The sequence below is a fragment of the Astyanax mexicanus genome, chromosome 7, assembly GCF_023375975.1.
Source record: "Astyanax mexicanus isolate ESR-SI-001 chromosome 7, AstMex3_surface, whole genome shotgun sequence".
Taxonomy (NCBI): domain Eukaryota; kingdom Metazoa; phylum Chordata; class Actinopteri; order Characiformes; family Acestrorhamphidae; genus Astyanax; species Astyanax mexicanus.
In genome coordinates, this window is record NC_064414.1 from 21340843 (window position 1) to 21358591 (window position 17749).

At 38.2% G+C, this 17749-nt stretch overlaps 1 protein-coding gene across 2 annotated transcripts in view; it reads left to right on the top strand.

Annotated features, from left to right (window-relative positions):
• The window catches only part of prkceb (protein kinase C, epsilon b), a 170082-nt gene that overhangs the window by 115857 nt on the left and 36476 nt on the right, over positions 1 to 17749 (top strand). For both annotated transcript variants that reach the window (XM_049481235.1, XM_049481236.1), the window contains exon 11: positions 16305 to 16459. In XM_049481235.1, coding sequence (XP_049337192.1) covers positions 16305 to 16459 — 155 coding nt within the window. The remainder of the gene's footprint in view (positions 1 to 16304; positions 16460 to 17749) is intronic.

Below are 17749 nucleotides of genomic sequence, written 5' to 3' on the forward strand. Positions count from 1 at the left end.
TAAAGAAGAACCCTTTTTCCAGAGGACATGAGGAAACGGCAGTGTGGAAGCACTTTGTCAAATAGTCCAGATACACTTTAGATATATAAATATAGCTGCAGGCAACAATGCGGGGTCACTACAGGGTCCTTGCAGTGAACGTACAACAGGAAGGCAAAAAGGATCTAATTGTTGAGCTGTGGTCTTTGTGTGAGTGGGCAAAACAAGGCAGACTGTACATCTATAAATCACATTTTTTAATAGTATAATTTTATTTTGGTTTTGTATTGCTCTTCTTTAGCCTATGATTATCATATTTTAGCAAAAGCATGCTGAATACTGTAACAAGTCATTGTTGTCCAAGAGTTTGAGCTGAAACATGCTTCCAAAGCTACCAACTGTACTGGTAAACCACTATTACTGCAACAGGAATATGCAGATTTGTCTCATTGCTGTCTTACACCTTGCCAATAATACATCATTACATACTATTCTATTACATCTGCAAGGTGAAGTTAACAAGAGTAACAAGAACATATACACAAGCCAGAGTGACCAGAGAGGCCAGTCTAATAAAAGACTCAGGAGGCCCTATTTTCGCTATCTATTGGCGAGTCATCAACCACCAACCGCGCAGCTTGATTTACGGCATGTTAGTGTATTTTTTCTATCGTAATGACGGGAAAAGTACACCTTGCACTGTCCAAAATGCACAAAAAGCAGGTTTTAATTCTCTTAATAAATCATGGGTGTGTTTTGGTTGTAATGCGCAATAAACCGATCCGCCATTCCCTTTGAGAGCCAGGTATGCTCTACCTTTGGCAAATTGCTATTTTAATAGCGCAGGCCTTCTTTACTTCTTAGCAGAGGAAACGGACCTGCTTGTTCGCACAAGGGGCGTGAACAAGTTATTTAGTTATTGTTTTATGTAGTATTTTGTCTATTGTTGATGTAAAAGTTGGGTTTGTGCACTGCTGCGTGTCCTTGCGTGTACCCGTATTAGACGTGCCTGCAATGCAAAAAAAAAAAAAAAGACCTGCCTGCAATGCCAAGTTAGCAATGAATGTCTGACTGTTGACTGTGGTCTAGGTTGTTTTCAGTCAGTCACCCACCTGTGTTTTCTATTGCCAAATATAGCAACATGCTAGAAATTTACCTAAACACATCTCATTTTGACACCACTACACCCATTGGTGTAGATACCGTATATATTCACATGCTCTGTTGCTATTTAATCAGTGCAGGTGTAAAAAGTGAAAAGGTGCAAGGCGTAAAAATAGACTGTTGTCATGGTGTAAGATATAAACATCACAGTATGCCTTACACAGTGTACAGTGTGTAAGATAGGGCCCAGAGAGTCAGTAGGCCTTATAAGTCACTCAGCGATTGTTTGTATAACAGGGAAACAGTGTTTGTTTATGATTATTCATAGTTATAGTTTTGAGGTCAACACCAGTGTAATTATGCAGTAATTCAGTTTAAGCTTCTTTAGTAGAATGATCCACGTTTGTATCCATTATGTTCATTGTTCAACCACCAGCCCCTCTATATATAAACATAATGCCTTAATGAAGGCCCCCACTTATTGCTGTTTGTTTTCTGTCTACTCCTGCTCTGTATTTCACAGCGCAGGTGATGGATTGTTATTTCTCTCTTTCTCTGGCTTGTCCGTGGAGCTTGACGGCCCTTTGGATCTCTCCCAGGTGTTTTGGCCGCGCTCCCGCCGCTTGATTTTCTGTTGTTACTCCATTCATCAGCATGTTGAATCGGAGCTCTTTGGCAGCGGTACTCGTGGCCCAACCTGTGAGCCACCATTAAAAAAGAAAGCGCTAACCAGCGCGGCGGAACGCATGTCCTGATTTAGAAATCCAGTTTTAGCGCTCGTTAATCAAAGCCGCGGTGATTAATCGCGGACGTCTGCAGATAAAATACGATGCATGTTTGCTTTCCAGCACAGCAAACAAAACATGGAGCGTGCATATCATGTGTGCTGTAATTTTGTGCCCCGTGTGTTTTCCTGGGAGGTTGTTTTTGTAGTAATTGGGTGGAATTTGCTTCTGAGGAATGCTGCTTTGTTCCTGGCCCTCGCTCTGGCTTGTTGTTTTTGGGAAAGGGAATTTGTGGAGAAAGACGTCTTGAGGGAAAAGTGTCTTTTATAAATACGGCTCCACAGGTTGAGTGATATAGTAAGTAGCGTTAGTGTCTCTATGACAACTGTACGGGAAATGTACGAGTGTTTGTGTACACATGTTCTTAGTAGTGAGTCCTGTTGCATTAAGGTGCACAGTGCTGATACAAGCACACAGTCTGTATAGTCTCCTAAGAAAAGACCTGCCAACAGAATAGAGCTCTCCTGGGGGTGGTCACACATGTCCAATGGCAAGTGAGAATTAGAGGGGTATATAGCACTCCAGCACTGGGCTATAGAGTGACAAAACTCCAGAAATCCCCAGTGTGTAGAGACTCCATACAGTACCTTTACAGGAAGGACCTTTAAAATTGGCTTTTGTTGCAGGTAACCTATGCAAAAAAAAAGTTGTGGTCCTGTGGCTGAATGTAATTTTAAACACTCTTTATTTGGAAGGAAACATGTATATGAGTTTAATATCATTATTACTCTATTATTATTATTATTATTAATATTATTATTATTATTTTTAGACAGTATGAAACTTGCATACAGGTATATACAGCATATGTGTTTGCATGGCACACTCAGTCATCGATATTGGGTTGATTAAAAAAAAAAAAAAAAAGGCCATATTGAGGTTAGTCTGTTGATCTGTTATGGTTCCCTTGGCCATTGACAGCTTTAGTTGATTTTACAATAGTCATAGACCAACTAGTGACCTTTAATGCTGAATTTTTCAATATATTCTAATGACTTGCTGTTTAACCTCTCTTTTGGGTAAGTTTGTTTAGAGAGGGTAATTTAAGACGTCATGTAAATGTACTGTCATGATGAGGTGCAGGGAAGACGTAGAGGCGGACGTAAATGCAGGTAAGAAAGAATTTAATAAATAAATAACAAATAAACAAAGAAACAAGGAACGAGTAACACGAAACAAAGAAACACAAATAACCAATAACCAAAACAAACGAGCGATAATAATAAACAAACCAAACAGGGCAGGGCAGGGAAATATATACAGGGGAATAAACTAATAAACACAAAGCAGGGGTATATACAAGGAGCTAGGGAACAGGGGAATTAACAAGAGACTAGAAACATAAAACAAGAGATAAACACAGAAACTAAGGCGAGAAGAACAGAGGCTATGAAACACTGAGATAACTATGAAACACATAGAGAGACGAACGACAGGTGAAGGTGCCAAGACCGACGAGGGACAAGTGGCACAGGGGATCAATTTAAAGAAACAGGAAACACACTAGAATTGGAAACACCTGGGGAAGGGGCGGAGCTACAAATGAGAAACACGTGGTGGAAAACTACTGACAAGAGACACAGAGGAGCACAGGTCACGTGGGAATAACACACAGAGACATGAGACAAGACCAGGATGTGAAATGTACTCTTTCCTGTACGTTCTTGTTCTTTCGCTGTTGTTACCCAAATGAACAGTTTTCGAGAGAGAAATCTGTGTAGATTAACATCCAGAGAAAAAATTGAAAGGAAACATAGCGACACCCTTGTTCATTACTGTTGTCACTTTAAATCTAATACAACTTCAGATTAAACTTCTAATAATCTGGTGTGCTTTATGTATGAAAATAGACCAGAAAATATCCGTTCATTGAAAGTGCGCCTTATAATATTGTGCGCCTTATAGTCTTTAAAATACAGTAAACTGGTAATCTGAGTTGTTTTCTCTGAAATATGGTTACCTTAAATGTTGGCCTTATGCTTCAACAGTGCAACCCTGATGAGTAAAACTTGCTCCTGCCACCATCTATTTGCATACTGGGTGTGTTTTTCCTCTTCCACCATCAGTGTGTAGTTAATCCACAGACTGTCTTTTGTTGAGTGTACATTTTTTATTTGTGGTGCTAAACTCTCTGGCCGCAGTGCTGCAGATAATAAGTGCAAGTTACACTTTTCTGTAGAGCTTAAAGTGACTATATGTATGTTATCTGATGTATGTAGTGTTTACTCTCGCATTATTAAAAGCATATACTGTCTGTTAGCGGTGTGCTATATCATATTGAACGCAGATATACTGGCAACATTTTTTTATATCGCTATCGCAAAAAAATATATGAAATTAAATTTCGTGATTTTATTTTTCCGCCACGTGAGCATTTAGAGTAAAACCTTTTTTGCCATTTGTAGCAAAAAGAATATTGTTATTGCTAAAGTACCCTCAAATATTGTGATATAATTGTAGAGCCATATTGTCCACCTCTACTTTTCTTGTTTTTGTCTAATTAATTAAAGTTAAAATTAAACCTTCACTTCACATTTTGGGTAGCAATGCTTTTTGGATTAATGTAACCTAATGCATTTAATTTGTCATAACCAACAGTATAAAGTGTAAGGGTTTACAGTGTCTGTATGTGTTCTCTGTGTGTGCATACCATCATCGTTATCATCTGTTTCTTAGACAATCCCAGTCATAGCGTGACTCCATGCGTTTATCTACGTCATTAAGTATATCTTATCATCACTCCAGCTGACAGAAGCTGCTCTTTAATGCTAAAGCAAATATACTGTATGACATAGATGCTGTAGAATGTGTCATTACATTGTGCAGGTTAGACAGTATGAATTTCAAGCCTGGTATTTAAAGGCATGGTCAGGAATTACTAATACAGAACCAGTATCACTGCAGACAGCGTCACCACCATTAAGTGCTTATTCAAGTACTTATTATGAAGCTATCACTTGTTCTTACTTTTCAGTACCAAATATCATTTTTATGAAATCTATTATTCAAATGTTTAACATCTAATAAGGGATATCTGTCTGCTTTTTAGACTAGAGTATAGATAACATACTGTTTTTTCCGCACTATAAGGCGCATCAGTGAATGTCTATTTTTTCATACATAAGGTGCTCCGGATTATAAGGTGCATTATGCAACTCTAGTCAGGAACAGGGGTGTTGCCACTGGGTTGTGGTGGGGGGTAACTAAGTTAAGTAAAGCTAAGCTAAGTACACAAAACTGTAATTATAAAAAATATATATATTTTAGTGTCAAACAAGTGCTGGATGTTAATCTACACAGATTTCTCTCCTGAAAAGTCTTTCCTTGGGTGACTAAAGCCCTTCCATTTACTTATAGTAAGCTCAGATTTCCAGATTTTCACTATGGCTGGGACCCGCAGAATTAGCATTAGTAGCTAACCGCTAGCACTAGCAAATGCAATCCGACAGGGCTATACTAAGGAACCCTAACTGTTCTGGTAAGACAGGGCAACATCAGCTAGCAGTTCATGCCACATAGCATTTTTAACATGGTAAACATGCAGACAACAAGCTGATAATACTCACCTCTGAACGGTGAAAGAGCTAGCGCTCAGCGCTGTTAGCGGCTAATGCTAAAACTGCTTCAGCAGTGCTAGCCGGGTTAAGCAGCAGGTTACAGGCTGATAATACTCACCTCTGAACGGTGAAAGAGCTTGTACTTAGAAAAGAAATATCACTATATGCCCATATGTTTGTATTAGAAGGACATCCATATTAATAAATGCACTCGACTACTTGAAGTTGGAACATCCATTGCTGGCATAGATATGCAAATGAAAAACTGTGCTCTTTGGAATGACGGTACTTAAATGGTGGGCTGCCTCTATTCTGACCTCACTAACTCATTAGTAACTCGCTCGTTACTGAATGCAATCAAATCCTCACATAGCAAATTCTAATAGAATGTAGTAGAAATCCTTACTTATACAGTAGACAGGTTACTCCACTTATTGTTTAATAACCTTGATTTCAGTAATACCTTTGTAGTATCTGTACTTTTACAGTACCAGTATTATTTAAGTACATATGGAATTATTTAGTAAACAAAAAAGTGTTAAACGAACCAGAAAATATATTTTTATATATATTTTAGATTCTTTTAAGTAGCAGTTGCTTAATCTTGGCTGGATTTTTTCAGTCAGCTTTATGATGTAGAGTCACCTACAATTCAGGATTTCAGTTAACAGCTGTGCTATTGCTTTAATTTCTTGTCTCTTAATGTGTTTGAGAGCATCAGTTGTAAAGTTGTGAAGAGGTAGAGTTGGTGGTATACAGTGAATAGCCCCATTTGAGTTCTAATCCATATTATAGCAAAAACTATTGAACTAAGTAAATAAAAATTGTTTAATGAAATGAAGGTCAGTAAATCTAAAGTGCAGTCACAAGGGCCATTAAAAAACTTAATGATGAAACTGACGCTCATCAGAAAAGGACGATTTAACACAGAATAAGAGTCATCAGAGTTAACAGCCTCAGAAACTACAAGTTAACAGCACCCTGGATAACACTTTTAAGTTAAATACATGATTTCTTATGTGTTCTTTCATAGTCTGGATGACTTAAGCATTATTATTTAACAATGTAAGGGAAAAATGTGTATCCGAATCTTTGACTAGTATTGAATATTTCATTTTTTCAAAGCTTCATATGCACTAACAACAGCAGCGGTCCTAAAATGAAACCTTGAGGAACTCCGAAGAAAACCCCAAAATCCCAACACAGAGATAAACTGCTTATTCATCATCAGCCATGTAATTTTTTTTACATAATCAGTCGCTGTGAGATTTCCATAGAACTGAGGTTCAGGGAAGTTTATTACAGCGCTAGGTTTCCAGACTCACATCCAGAACAGCAACCAATCATCAGGTACTGGCTTAACATCTGTGTGTCCATCTCTGCCATGCTACATTTAGCTCAAAAGGCTTTCTTTTTTTTTTTTTTTCCTCTAAACATTCCTCCCAGAACACACTGTTCCCAAACAGAGCTTTTATATGTAACGCATCAGCATGCTAAGGCTTGAAACAGTCTGAACAACTCAATTAAGAGCTTTGTCATCAGAGAGTGCGAGAGTACAAGCGCGAGAGAGAGAGTGAGAGAGAGAGAGAGAGGTGTAGTTTTTGGGCACTGTGTAAAGAAAGGTCCATCAGGCCTGTGTTTGTTGTTCTCGCTTAGGAAAGTAGGAGAAATTTCTTCTGCAGTGACGAGTTCCATAAAGCACCCTCTCAGCCGCTGACGCCTGACAGCTTCTTGGCAAACAGGGAAACGCTGGTGTGTTTTTCTGTGTTAAGTGGTTGGGAGTTTTCGTTGGGGGTTTAAGTGGGGCCTGTGCTTGAATATGGCTGAATTATATTACTCTACTCATATCTAACACTAAAGTTCAGTGTCACTGCTATTAGATTTCCCAAATTCCAAGGCTGTTTATTATCTCGATTTATTATCTCAGCATGTATGTTCTGTAAGTGCTGGAAGGCAATCCAGGGCTGGACCTCATCAAGTGCTGTAGCTTGACTTGCCTTGACTATGACATTCTGTCCATTTTCCTGCCTATTTATAATGAGACATGCATAGCCTGGCATGGCATTCAAACGTATGTCCACTCCCTACGGGAAGAGAGCAAGAGTGTTTATGTATATATGTGTGTATATGTTATGTGTGTGTGTGTGTGTGTGTGTGTGTCTGTGTGTACAGAAGTCATCAGGGTTAAACGTTGAGTGATTATACTGTGAGTAGCATATATGCGACTGACATAGGCGCCTCGTGTGGCGGACTTAGGCGCCTGTGTTTGTGTACAGAACTTAAGAAAAAAGGGTGTGCGTTAAAGTGAACAAGCTGTGGTTTCTTGTTGCTAAATGTTGCTGCCATTTCTGATGCATGTACATACAGTGTGTATATTTATATGTATATTTACACAGGATAACATGCAGTGTTGAGTAAACTCTGCATAAAACTGGGTAAAATATTATATGATATTTTAGCGTTATCCTTAATATCGATACCAAAACATTATGCAATATTTTAAAATGCTTTTAAATGTTTTACTTTTTAACCGACAGTCTGTAAGTTAACTTTAGTGAGAATATGTATCTACACCAAGCATGCAAAGAGTACTTTTAAAACGTGCATTGTGGTGCAGTCTCTCAAAGTGGAGCTCTCTTTTTTTAATTTCTTTAGTTGTGTTTGTATATTGTGTTGTCGGCTTCATATTCATCACAGATTGAAAGCAGAATCTATAAGATCTACAGATGCAGGAAGATACAGCTTTATTTGGAAGAGTGTCCAAAGCTCAGACACTGTGACAGTAGCCAGGATGGTCCGACTTTCAGACTATGTCTTACCCAAGGTCTCAACCCAGTCTAACTCGATGGTCCAAACTCCAGACAGCACAGTTTATCTACACAAAGGGCTAGGGTCATACTCAACAACCAATAATCATTCGTTGCAGAACAGGACCTCAGAAGTCAGATGGTCAGCTCTTTAGTCTAAAGGATATCGACCTATTAGCTTAGAGCCTGGGGAAAGTACTTTTCAGCTTTTTGTCAAAACCTTTAATGACTATGGTTCCACTAAGTCTGAATACAGATTTGCAGTAGAGAAAATAGACAACAAAATATTAATCAATACAATTAATCTTAATTAAAAGATTATATCCTACAGTTGAATGATGTGTGAATGAGTAGAGGGAGACTAAGTTTCTGTATTCTGCATTTCTGATATCTCCATATTTACAGTAGCTCTAGTATCAGCAGCATTAGCAGCATTGTTTTTTCTCGGGGAAAACAGAAAAGGCTGTTATAGCCAGGAAAAAATCCTGGGACCTACCAGACACCCTGTTTTTAGAATGAATATATCGTTGCTGTCCAATGAAAAACAAGTATCACCAAAACAAAAAAAGTTTTACAGGAGAGAGGTAAAACCAATGTAAGTCAATGTAAAAAGAGTTCATTTCAGGTCATTTTGCAGAATGTCTGTTGGTTCAGTTATCAAAAAAAATTTCCAATACTGCTTTAATAGAGACAAAGGCTTTGTAAATTCACATTTTTTTAAATCCATTTCCAAAACTATTTACTATATATATATATATATATATATTAACAAAACTAAACTGTTAAATGGCATTTTTTAATTTTTTTGTTCATTTGTTGTCCTTAAAGACCTTGGCAGTTTACTGCAAATATTTGATAATACCAGAATTTGTACAATTTCCCATTTCTGGTTATTGACTGGACATGAAGAGCTTATAGAATTTTCTATAAAGCACATTTAAAATCATTTAACTTTTCAAAAAACTGCAGTGCACCTAATAATCCGGTGCGCCTTGTGTATGAAATTTACCAGTCAGGATTTAAGAAACATTGAAGCCACTCTGCTGAAGTACAGCCTTATAAAAAAAAATCAGTTCTCCAGCAGTGTTAGCCTTACTTACTAACCGTGCTAAGCGCTAGCTCTTTTGCCGTTCAGAGGTGAGTATTATCGACCTGTAACCTGTGTCTCTACTGTGTTAAAACAAGCGATATGGTTAATATCTAGCTATCTAGCTCACTAGGTAATATCGCCCTGGCTTACCAGAACACTTAGGGTTACTCAGTGCAGCGCTGTCGGGTGGCATTAGCCGCTAAATGCGGCTAGCTCTACCGATAGCCGCTAAATGCAACTAGCGCTACCGATAGCTGCTAATGCTACTGAAAAGCCTTAGTGGAAATCTGGAAATCTAAGCTTACTGTAAATAAATGAAGCGCTTTATTCACCCAAATAAACTTGTCAGGAGAGAAATCTGTGTAGATTAACATTTAGTGCTTGTTTGAAAATGTTTTTATAAGAATCAGCATCACCAAGCTTTCTATTCCATTTGTGCAATGGAGAACGGTGATTACTTAAACAGTAGGAGAACAAAAATGTGCCACAACTTGTGGTGAATCTAACAGAACACCTGTTAAAAAACATAATCTGTTTTCACCCTGTTTTCTTAAGGTGATATTAAGTTTTTTGTTTCTCCAAGAAAAGAGAACTTTTTACTTCTAGGAACCATGTTTGTCTTCATCTGCAAAATGGAATGTGCACACACACACACACACACACACACATACACGAACAAACATACACTCTCTCTCCCACACACACAGACACACACACATACACTCAGCTCACATCCATCAAAATCCCCATCTGACATCCACTACGCCCCAGCTTGTTGGGTCTTGGTGGTTTATCTGGCGATCAAGTCTTTTCTCTTGTGCTGCGCGGGGACGCCAGTATCTCTACATTTCTAATTGGAGGCAGGAAATGTTTATTCGCGTTTGATTGGGTGGGCCTTTGCTGCGTCTCTGGGAACAGTTTAAACAAACTATTTCAGCATCCTGTTTAAATTCGCTTTCAGAGAAAGAGAGAGAGAGAGAGGACAAGGCGAGGTGGGCCCAGCGCTCTCTTATGTAAGAAACGCTCGCTGAGCCTGGAAAGAATAATCTCTGATTATGATTTTACATCAAAAAATTTTGAGTTGCTTTATCAAGCCCAATCATGCTATCTGACCTCACAAGAAAGAAAGGGATTGTTGGAGTGACCGCGACTGTGTGAAGTGCGGAACACTGAACATAGTGTGGAGAAGCCTGGGAAGAAGCTTCTGCTGAGCAGGAAAAGAAAATCAGACAAAGAGACAAAAGGGAAGAGCAGGAGGTTTATTTAAACATAACGAATATGTGCCAAAATCCTGCAAAAATAGGAACTTCAGTGGGCATCAAAGTGACGTGAATCACTCAGAATGTCAACAAATTGGACACAAACATCCATGTAAAGTTCTCCAGGCCGGTCCCAAAGGGCCAGGCCAGAGTAATCCTCTGGGAAGTGTGCACTCTTAAAAATAAAAGTGTTTTAAATAGTTATTCCAATAGAGTGATTTCATTGAAGAACCTCAAAGCTTGTAATAGAGATGTTTCAGTGTTTGATTAACCTTTTGACCGTTTCAACTCTGTTATTAAATCTGTAATTAATCAGAATTAAAAAACTACTATGAATTATTTGGCATCATCTATAAGTGTATTTTTAGAGTCCCACAAGGTTTTGTCATGGGATCTATAAAACGGATGTTAATTTGAAGAGAAGCACAACTATGAGGGTGCAGAACACTTTGTTTAAATGGTATATCTCCAAAATTTTCAAGCTAAAAAACCTTCTTAACTTTCAATGGAAGTCAATGTACAAAATTTAATGTATTAAATTTCATTATTTTTTTTTTTTTCACCAATATCTGTCAGGGCAGAGCAGCATTCTTTAGCTTTCAAATTCTAATTTACCTTTATTTCCATAGTGATTTTTATAACAAATGTCACAAAGCAGCTTTGCAGAAATACAAATCCAAGTGTCTGACAACAGCGGCAAGAAAAAACTCCCTCACGTTCAGACCCAATCCCATTTTCGTGTAACTCTGTTCCAAGGGACTAGAATTGGAACATCCCTCAAGCACACGATACAGATACAGATATAGTTATAGGAGTGGTGCGCTAATTTTCAGCAACCTAGCTGCTGGTTAACTAGTTAACTTTACGGCTTTGTATGTCTTCAGTAAGGGTGGTACAGCAATTAATGAATTCCTCTTTGATGGCGAGCTGATATTAGCTTTTATTTCCTTTAATTTTATTCTATTTTTCTTTAAAGTTGCACTTTAAATGCTGTAGCCTCTGCCATCTATTGCACAATTTAAGGTGGATGGTGAAAATTATTTACCTAGCTAGCTATTGAGATATTGAGATTTAATTTGAAACTACACTATGGTAGTATCTAGGGGTGTCATGATTCTCTAAATCCTTAATTCGATTTTATTTCCGATTTTAGGGTCACATTTCGATTCGATTCTCGATTTTCTTTTTTCTTTTTTTTTTTTTTTTTTACAGCAGAGAGGCCTATGCCAGTTTTAGATTAGTCTATGGTCATTCATTGGTTTGATTCATCAAATTTACAATATCTTATTTCAAAAGGTGGGCTTGATATAAGTGATGCAAAGTGATACACGTGTTCTGTAACACAACACTAGAGGCACTAATGGTCAAATTTAAATAATTTAATCAAGATATATATGTAATGCCATCTAGTGGCTTTTTTTGGTAGCAGCAGTGTGCACATAAAATAAATAATAAAAGAAATACAGGAACAGTCATGTAAAACATAATAGAACAATTAGAGCCTTAACAAACTGAACTCTATCCTACTATAACAGTTAAACATGAAAAATAAGACTTTAAGACTTTTTCGTTTTTTTCTTTAACAAAGATATATTATTAACTTTATCTGAGAGAAAGATGCTCCTTAAGGTACCAACACTATTAACATATTTGAGGCTAGACAAAACAACTGTTATTTTTATATTTTCAAGTTTTTCTTTAAGAAGTTGAGAATGTCCACATTCTCTGGAGAAAGAGCTGCTCTTTGAGCTACAGTGTGCTGCGCCATTTGCAGGAGGGATCGTCGATCCTCTTTTTGACTTCGAGACCATGACATAATTTTGATCGATTTCAATGAAATATCGAAATCGTGACACCCCTAGTAGTAACTATGGTAATATAGTGCTTATTTTTTTAACAAGAAAAGTGCTTCATTTGTAGGTTTACTTTGGTTGCTTGGGCTGTGTTTCTTTGGTTGCTTTGCCTCTAGGTGTGAACGCAAAATAGTAGGGTAGGGCTAAGTGATGGGGCCAAGGTCTGAAATGGGATTGGGCCTAAGAGAAAGAAACCTTAGGAGAAACTGAGACTCAGCAAGTAAGTGCAACGTGTAACAGAAAACACAACAAAAACAACTGTACAGAGAGATAATGGGGAGCTATAGCTAATGTAGAAACAGGTTATGAATTATGATTCTGAGTTGGTGTTGGACAAAGTTGATACAGCTTCCATGGGACATAGCAAAAGTAATGGGACGTTGTACTAGTTCTTGTCCCATCATGTTTTATATTAGTGCAGAGTAAACCCTGCATTTGGGGACAGAGCAAAATATATACTGTCATACATATATACTGATCTCTGAGGACTTGTTGCTCTAAATGAAATGTCTAGTTACGCTGAACATCAAAATTATGTAAAAGTTACTCATGAAATTTACTTGCTGCAGTGTTCACAACTTTTTACTCCATAAATACATTTTATACCATAAATGTTCATGTGCAGCCTGCAGAAAACATGTCACAATCTGCAAAGCACAGGAGAAGCTGTCTGTACTCCAATACATTTTTTCCGTTTCATTATTACTGGCTTCAAAACAAGCTGTTTGCATAACCAGCTTTAGTGATGAATCACAGAGCTGGTCTTTAAACGGACATGAGCTTCAGGATGAAATTCCTTTATGCTTTGCATAGCTGAAATCTACATAGCGTTCCAGTTTCGTCCAGTAATTAAATCCGACCGGCGCTGGGTCAGTTATTAAACGAGCAGCCGGAGAGGTGGAGACGAAGATGGAGGGTGCAGGAGTTCAGCTTTAATTTCAAGTGCGGCAAACATTTGCAGATGTTTGAGGCTGGAGAATACAATCCATAACTTGGATTCGTTGTTGGAAGTGGAAAGGGAACAGGGTGAGCGTTTAATTTGAAATGAAACAGAGACAAGTTGCTGGGAGGCCAGTCAGGAAGAAAATGCACTGCAGGTGTAAGCTGACGTCACCGCTGAGCAAGACGTGGATTAGCTGAACTCGCCGCAGCAGAGTTTATCTTGTTGCACAGGAGGAGATCATCTTCTCTTAACACTGTATAATAAAATGCTAAGCTAATCTCTCACGCTAAGCCATGCTTATTGTGGTTAAGCTGTATTAGGAAAGAGGTATTAACAGGTGCTACAAGGGGTGAGAAGGGTATAGGGGATAGATGGGGACGGGACCTGAACTTCTTAGTTAGAAGTTAGCTGATCTCTTTATTTCAAACAAAAAAGGTAAATCACCAACGTTTCCTTTTCTCTATAGAATGTGGAGTTTAGCCTCAGGAGGCAGGTGGAGTCACCCGTCAACATGCCTCAGAATTTGCGTCTCAGGATTACTGGAAACCCACAGTATGTCTCCGGGCTAAAATTGTCTGCAATGGGATTAAGCAGCATTAATGTTGCAGTGTACATTTTAGCACATGCTCAGAACAAAATGACAGATCCTTGGCGCTCTAAAAACAGAAGCCATGCCATTGCTTTCATGTACCCGCGCTAAGCTAACAGAGTATGCCCTATAATGCCCTAGAATATAGGGCTTTTTGGTGTCTCATAACTTTGAAAAAACAGAAATCCTATTCCCCCATAATCACTTTTTTTATTTTCCCTTTATATTTCCTGTCAAGCATGCATCTATCCTAACGCTTAGATTGAGAGCAAAAAAAAAAAAACAGAACCCAATACAGATCTACCAATAAACTGTCATTATGAACCTGAGCCCGATTTAAACCCCACATTAATTAGTTAAACCTTTCCTTTTGAACTACAATTTTAAGTTTTTTAAATGACTATGCAACACAGAAGAAGCATAGGCCTATTACACTGCCTGGCCAAAAAAAGTTCTGGGTTTAAGGCTGCAGTTGGTCTGCAGGTCTTGGTTCAGCAACAGTATGTGCTGAAAGAATGAGGTCAGCTGACTACCTGAATATTTCTTTCCTGATGGCATGGGGCATATTCCAAGATGACAATGTCAGGATTCATGGGGCTGGAATAGTGAAAGAGTGATTCAGGGAGCATGAGATCATCATTTTCACACATGGATTGAGAGAGTTCACCACAGAGTCCAGACCTTAACCTCATTGACAAGCTTTGGGATGTGCTGGATGGAGAAGACTTTGTGCAGTGGTCAGACTCTACCATCATCAATGCTGCTGCAAGATCTTGGTGAAAAATTAATGCAACACTGGATTGAAATAAATCTTGTGACATTGCAGAAGCTTATTGAAACAATGACACAGTGAATTGCAATTGAAGCAAAAGGTGGTAAATATTAGAGTGTGTGACCTTTTTTTTTGATGGCAGTGTCCATTGTGAACATTACGCCATAGCTTTTAACAAAATACAAAAATAAATAAGTCTACATCACAGACCATTTTCTTAAGCCTGATCCGACCTGACCTAAATTCTGGTTCAACGATTAGTTGAGCTCGGGTTCATAGAATCTAAACTCCTCCCTCTACCCTGCTATAGAAAGCTGCACGACAGGGTCTAGAGGTGCAAATATTTGGCATTGTTCACGGTGACTTCATTCTGTTTACAATTGTCTACAAGTATGTTAATTACCATAATATTTACCATAACAGGTTGCACAATTTAGTGTTCAGACAAAATAAGAAATACAGGTTTAAGTGAAATTAATATCATTAATTGATGAACATGCAGCTAAAGTGTCTTCAGTTCAGTAAAACCGTATGAAGGTTGTGATGCCACTGATGTCAACGTTTACTTTTTTAAAGGGGCTGGATTTCTTGGACACGTTTAAATAGCTTTATACATGATGTGTAATTTTACCTCTTAAAAGAATCATTCAGCTTAACCAAGCAATCCATCCCCAATCAAAGAAAACTATATAAAATATACAAAAGCTCCTAAAATATACAAAAAGTGAAAGTTAACTTTCCTCTGTATTTGCAAATATTTCTTAACTGTTGACTGTTGTCTAGGTTCAATTTAGTCAGTGGCGCACCTGTGCTTTCCATTACCAAGATAGCAATACGCCACAAATCTGTCCAAACACACCTTGCTTCCAGACCACCACGCCCATCAGCATAGATATATTCGTAGGCTTTTTAAATGATGCAGACGCAAGGCGTAAAAATAGATAAACACAGTGAATTTTCTATAAGCATCTGCAGAGTTACATACAGAACTCAATGATGATAAGTGTAATTATAGGAATATTAATATTATTTTTCTTTTTTTATTGATGGAATCCTGTAAAAACAGAAGTAAGTATAATAACATTCATATGTTAAGTTGCTTTACAAAAGATAAAAAAAAGTTAGTGAGGGACTATGCAGAGATGGGTGTGTGTGAACAGCAGCTGTTTAAATTAAATTGTGTAGTTAGAGGTTATCTGCTAACAGTAGTACTGCTTGATTGCTTTATCTGTGTCCTATAAGTGTATCTGTTTTTACTAAACGTTTTCTACCTCCTTCCAGCCTCATACTCTTTGTGTGGGACTCCATGTGTCATCTTCTTTAACAAAATTGATCGTTTTGGAAAAGGGATACTTCTGGAATGGCTACTTTCAAGCATATTTTCCCTTAGGTCACCTTTAACTCCTGTTTTTCTGTGTTTTAGAGACTGAAAATGTAGCATTCCTTGTCTGACTCGTTTAGAAGACATTTGAGTTGTATCCAGGTTGTCGGATCTATTAAACTGCATGCTGGCTGAGGTTGTATTGCTGTTGGCTTACAGTGTTTTCCTTGTCTTTAACTCCTCAGGACCGCCTGTTCTTTGTGATGGAGTATGTGAATGGAGGGGACCTGATGTTCCAGATCCAGCGCTCACGCAAATTCGATGAACCCCGCTCCCGGTTTTACGCCGCCGAGGTCACCTCCGCTCTCATGTTCCTGCACCGGAACGGGGTCATCTATAGGTAACGTACCATGTGACCATCATTAGCATGTGAAGGAAGAAAGCCTGATTCAGATACTGCATTGTCTTGTGCTGCACAGCTGTAGTGCGAGTCCCTCAAATCCAGTAGATGTTTGATGTTTTTCTTCTCTTTCTGCCATCCAGAGACATAGCATCATTGTGTAGCAGTGACAAAATGAGCAAAGTGCGAGAGCCATGGAAGCTTTTCAACCAAAACACCATTGTAACAGATAAAAAAACAGGTTCTAATTTTAGTTCATTATTTTTTGGACCTGAAAATAAGAAGCTATTCCAGTTTCTGTCCCCAAATGAAAACTCCCTCCGCGAAAACAGCGTGTTGTCACGCAATTGCATGTAGCCAACCTCCCGCATAACTCAAGTAGGGTTCACGTCTTCTGAACTAGGTCAAGGGTCCTGAGCCGTTTGAGTTGTTGGGTGGCTATTTAGCCTAGAGATGCAGTCGCTTTTTGGCCTTGTTTACCCCAGGTTGTTTACTTTGAGGAGCCATGTCCATTTATTCATTCCAGGACAGTTTGTTTATGCACTGGTTTGTGTGTCATTAAGCACACACAGCAGACTGTGCTTAGGGACATGATGCTGGCATTCTTTCAGCCAGTTTCTGCCCGCTCCTCTCTTCTGTTAATGAAGTGAGGGATGTATTCTTTTATGATCTTCATAGTTAAGTGATGTGCATCTGTTTAATTTAAAATTAAGAGACCTGTTTAAAATGTTAAAAAGTTTCTCTGATTTTACTATTTAAAGGTATATGTTTAAGTAAAATGAACATTGTTTTATTCTGTAAACCTCTGACAACATTTCTCCCAAATCCGTGCTGCTTTCAGATCGTAAATAATGCAAAGAAAACAAGAAGTTCATATTTATTTAGAAACAAGAATTCTTATGTTTTAACTCAGAAAGAGTTCACAAACCGGTATTAGGTGGAATAACCCTGATTTTTCAAATCAAATCAAATCAAAGCTTTCATGTATCTTGGCATGCTCTCCACAAGTCTTTCACACTGTTTTTGGGTGACCTTATTCCACTCCTGCTGCGTTTGATGGCTTGTGACCATCCATCTTCCTTTTTTTATTAAATTCCAGAGATTGTCAATGAGGTTCAGGTGTTGAGATTGACTGTCAACTTATTTCAGTGACAATCAGCAGCTGCAGGATGACATGAAGTAACCTACAAAAAGAATGACAAATGGCAGCTGGGGTGAAGTGCACAGAAATAACAATTTCCAGCAGTTTAATGAAATGTCAGTAGTTTATAGAATTAAAGAACAATGTTA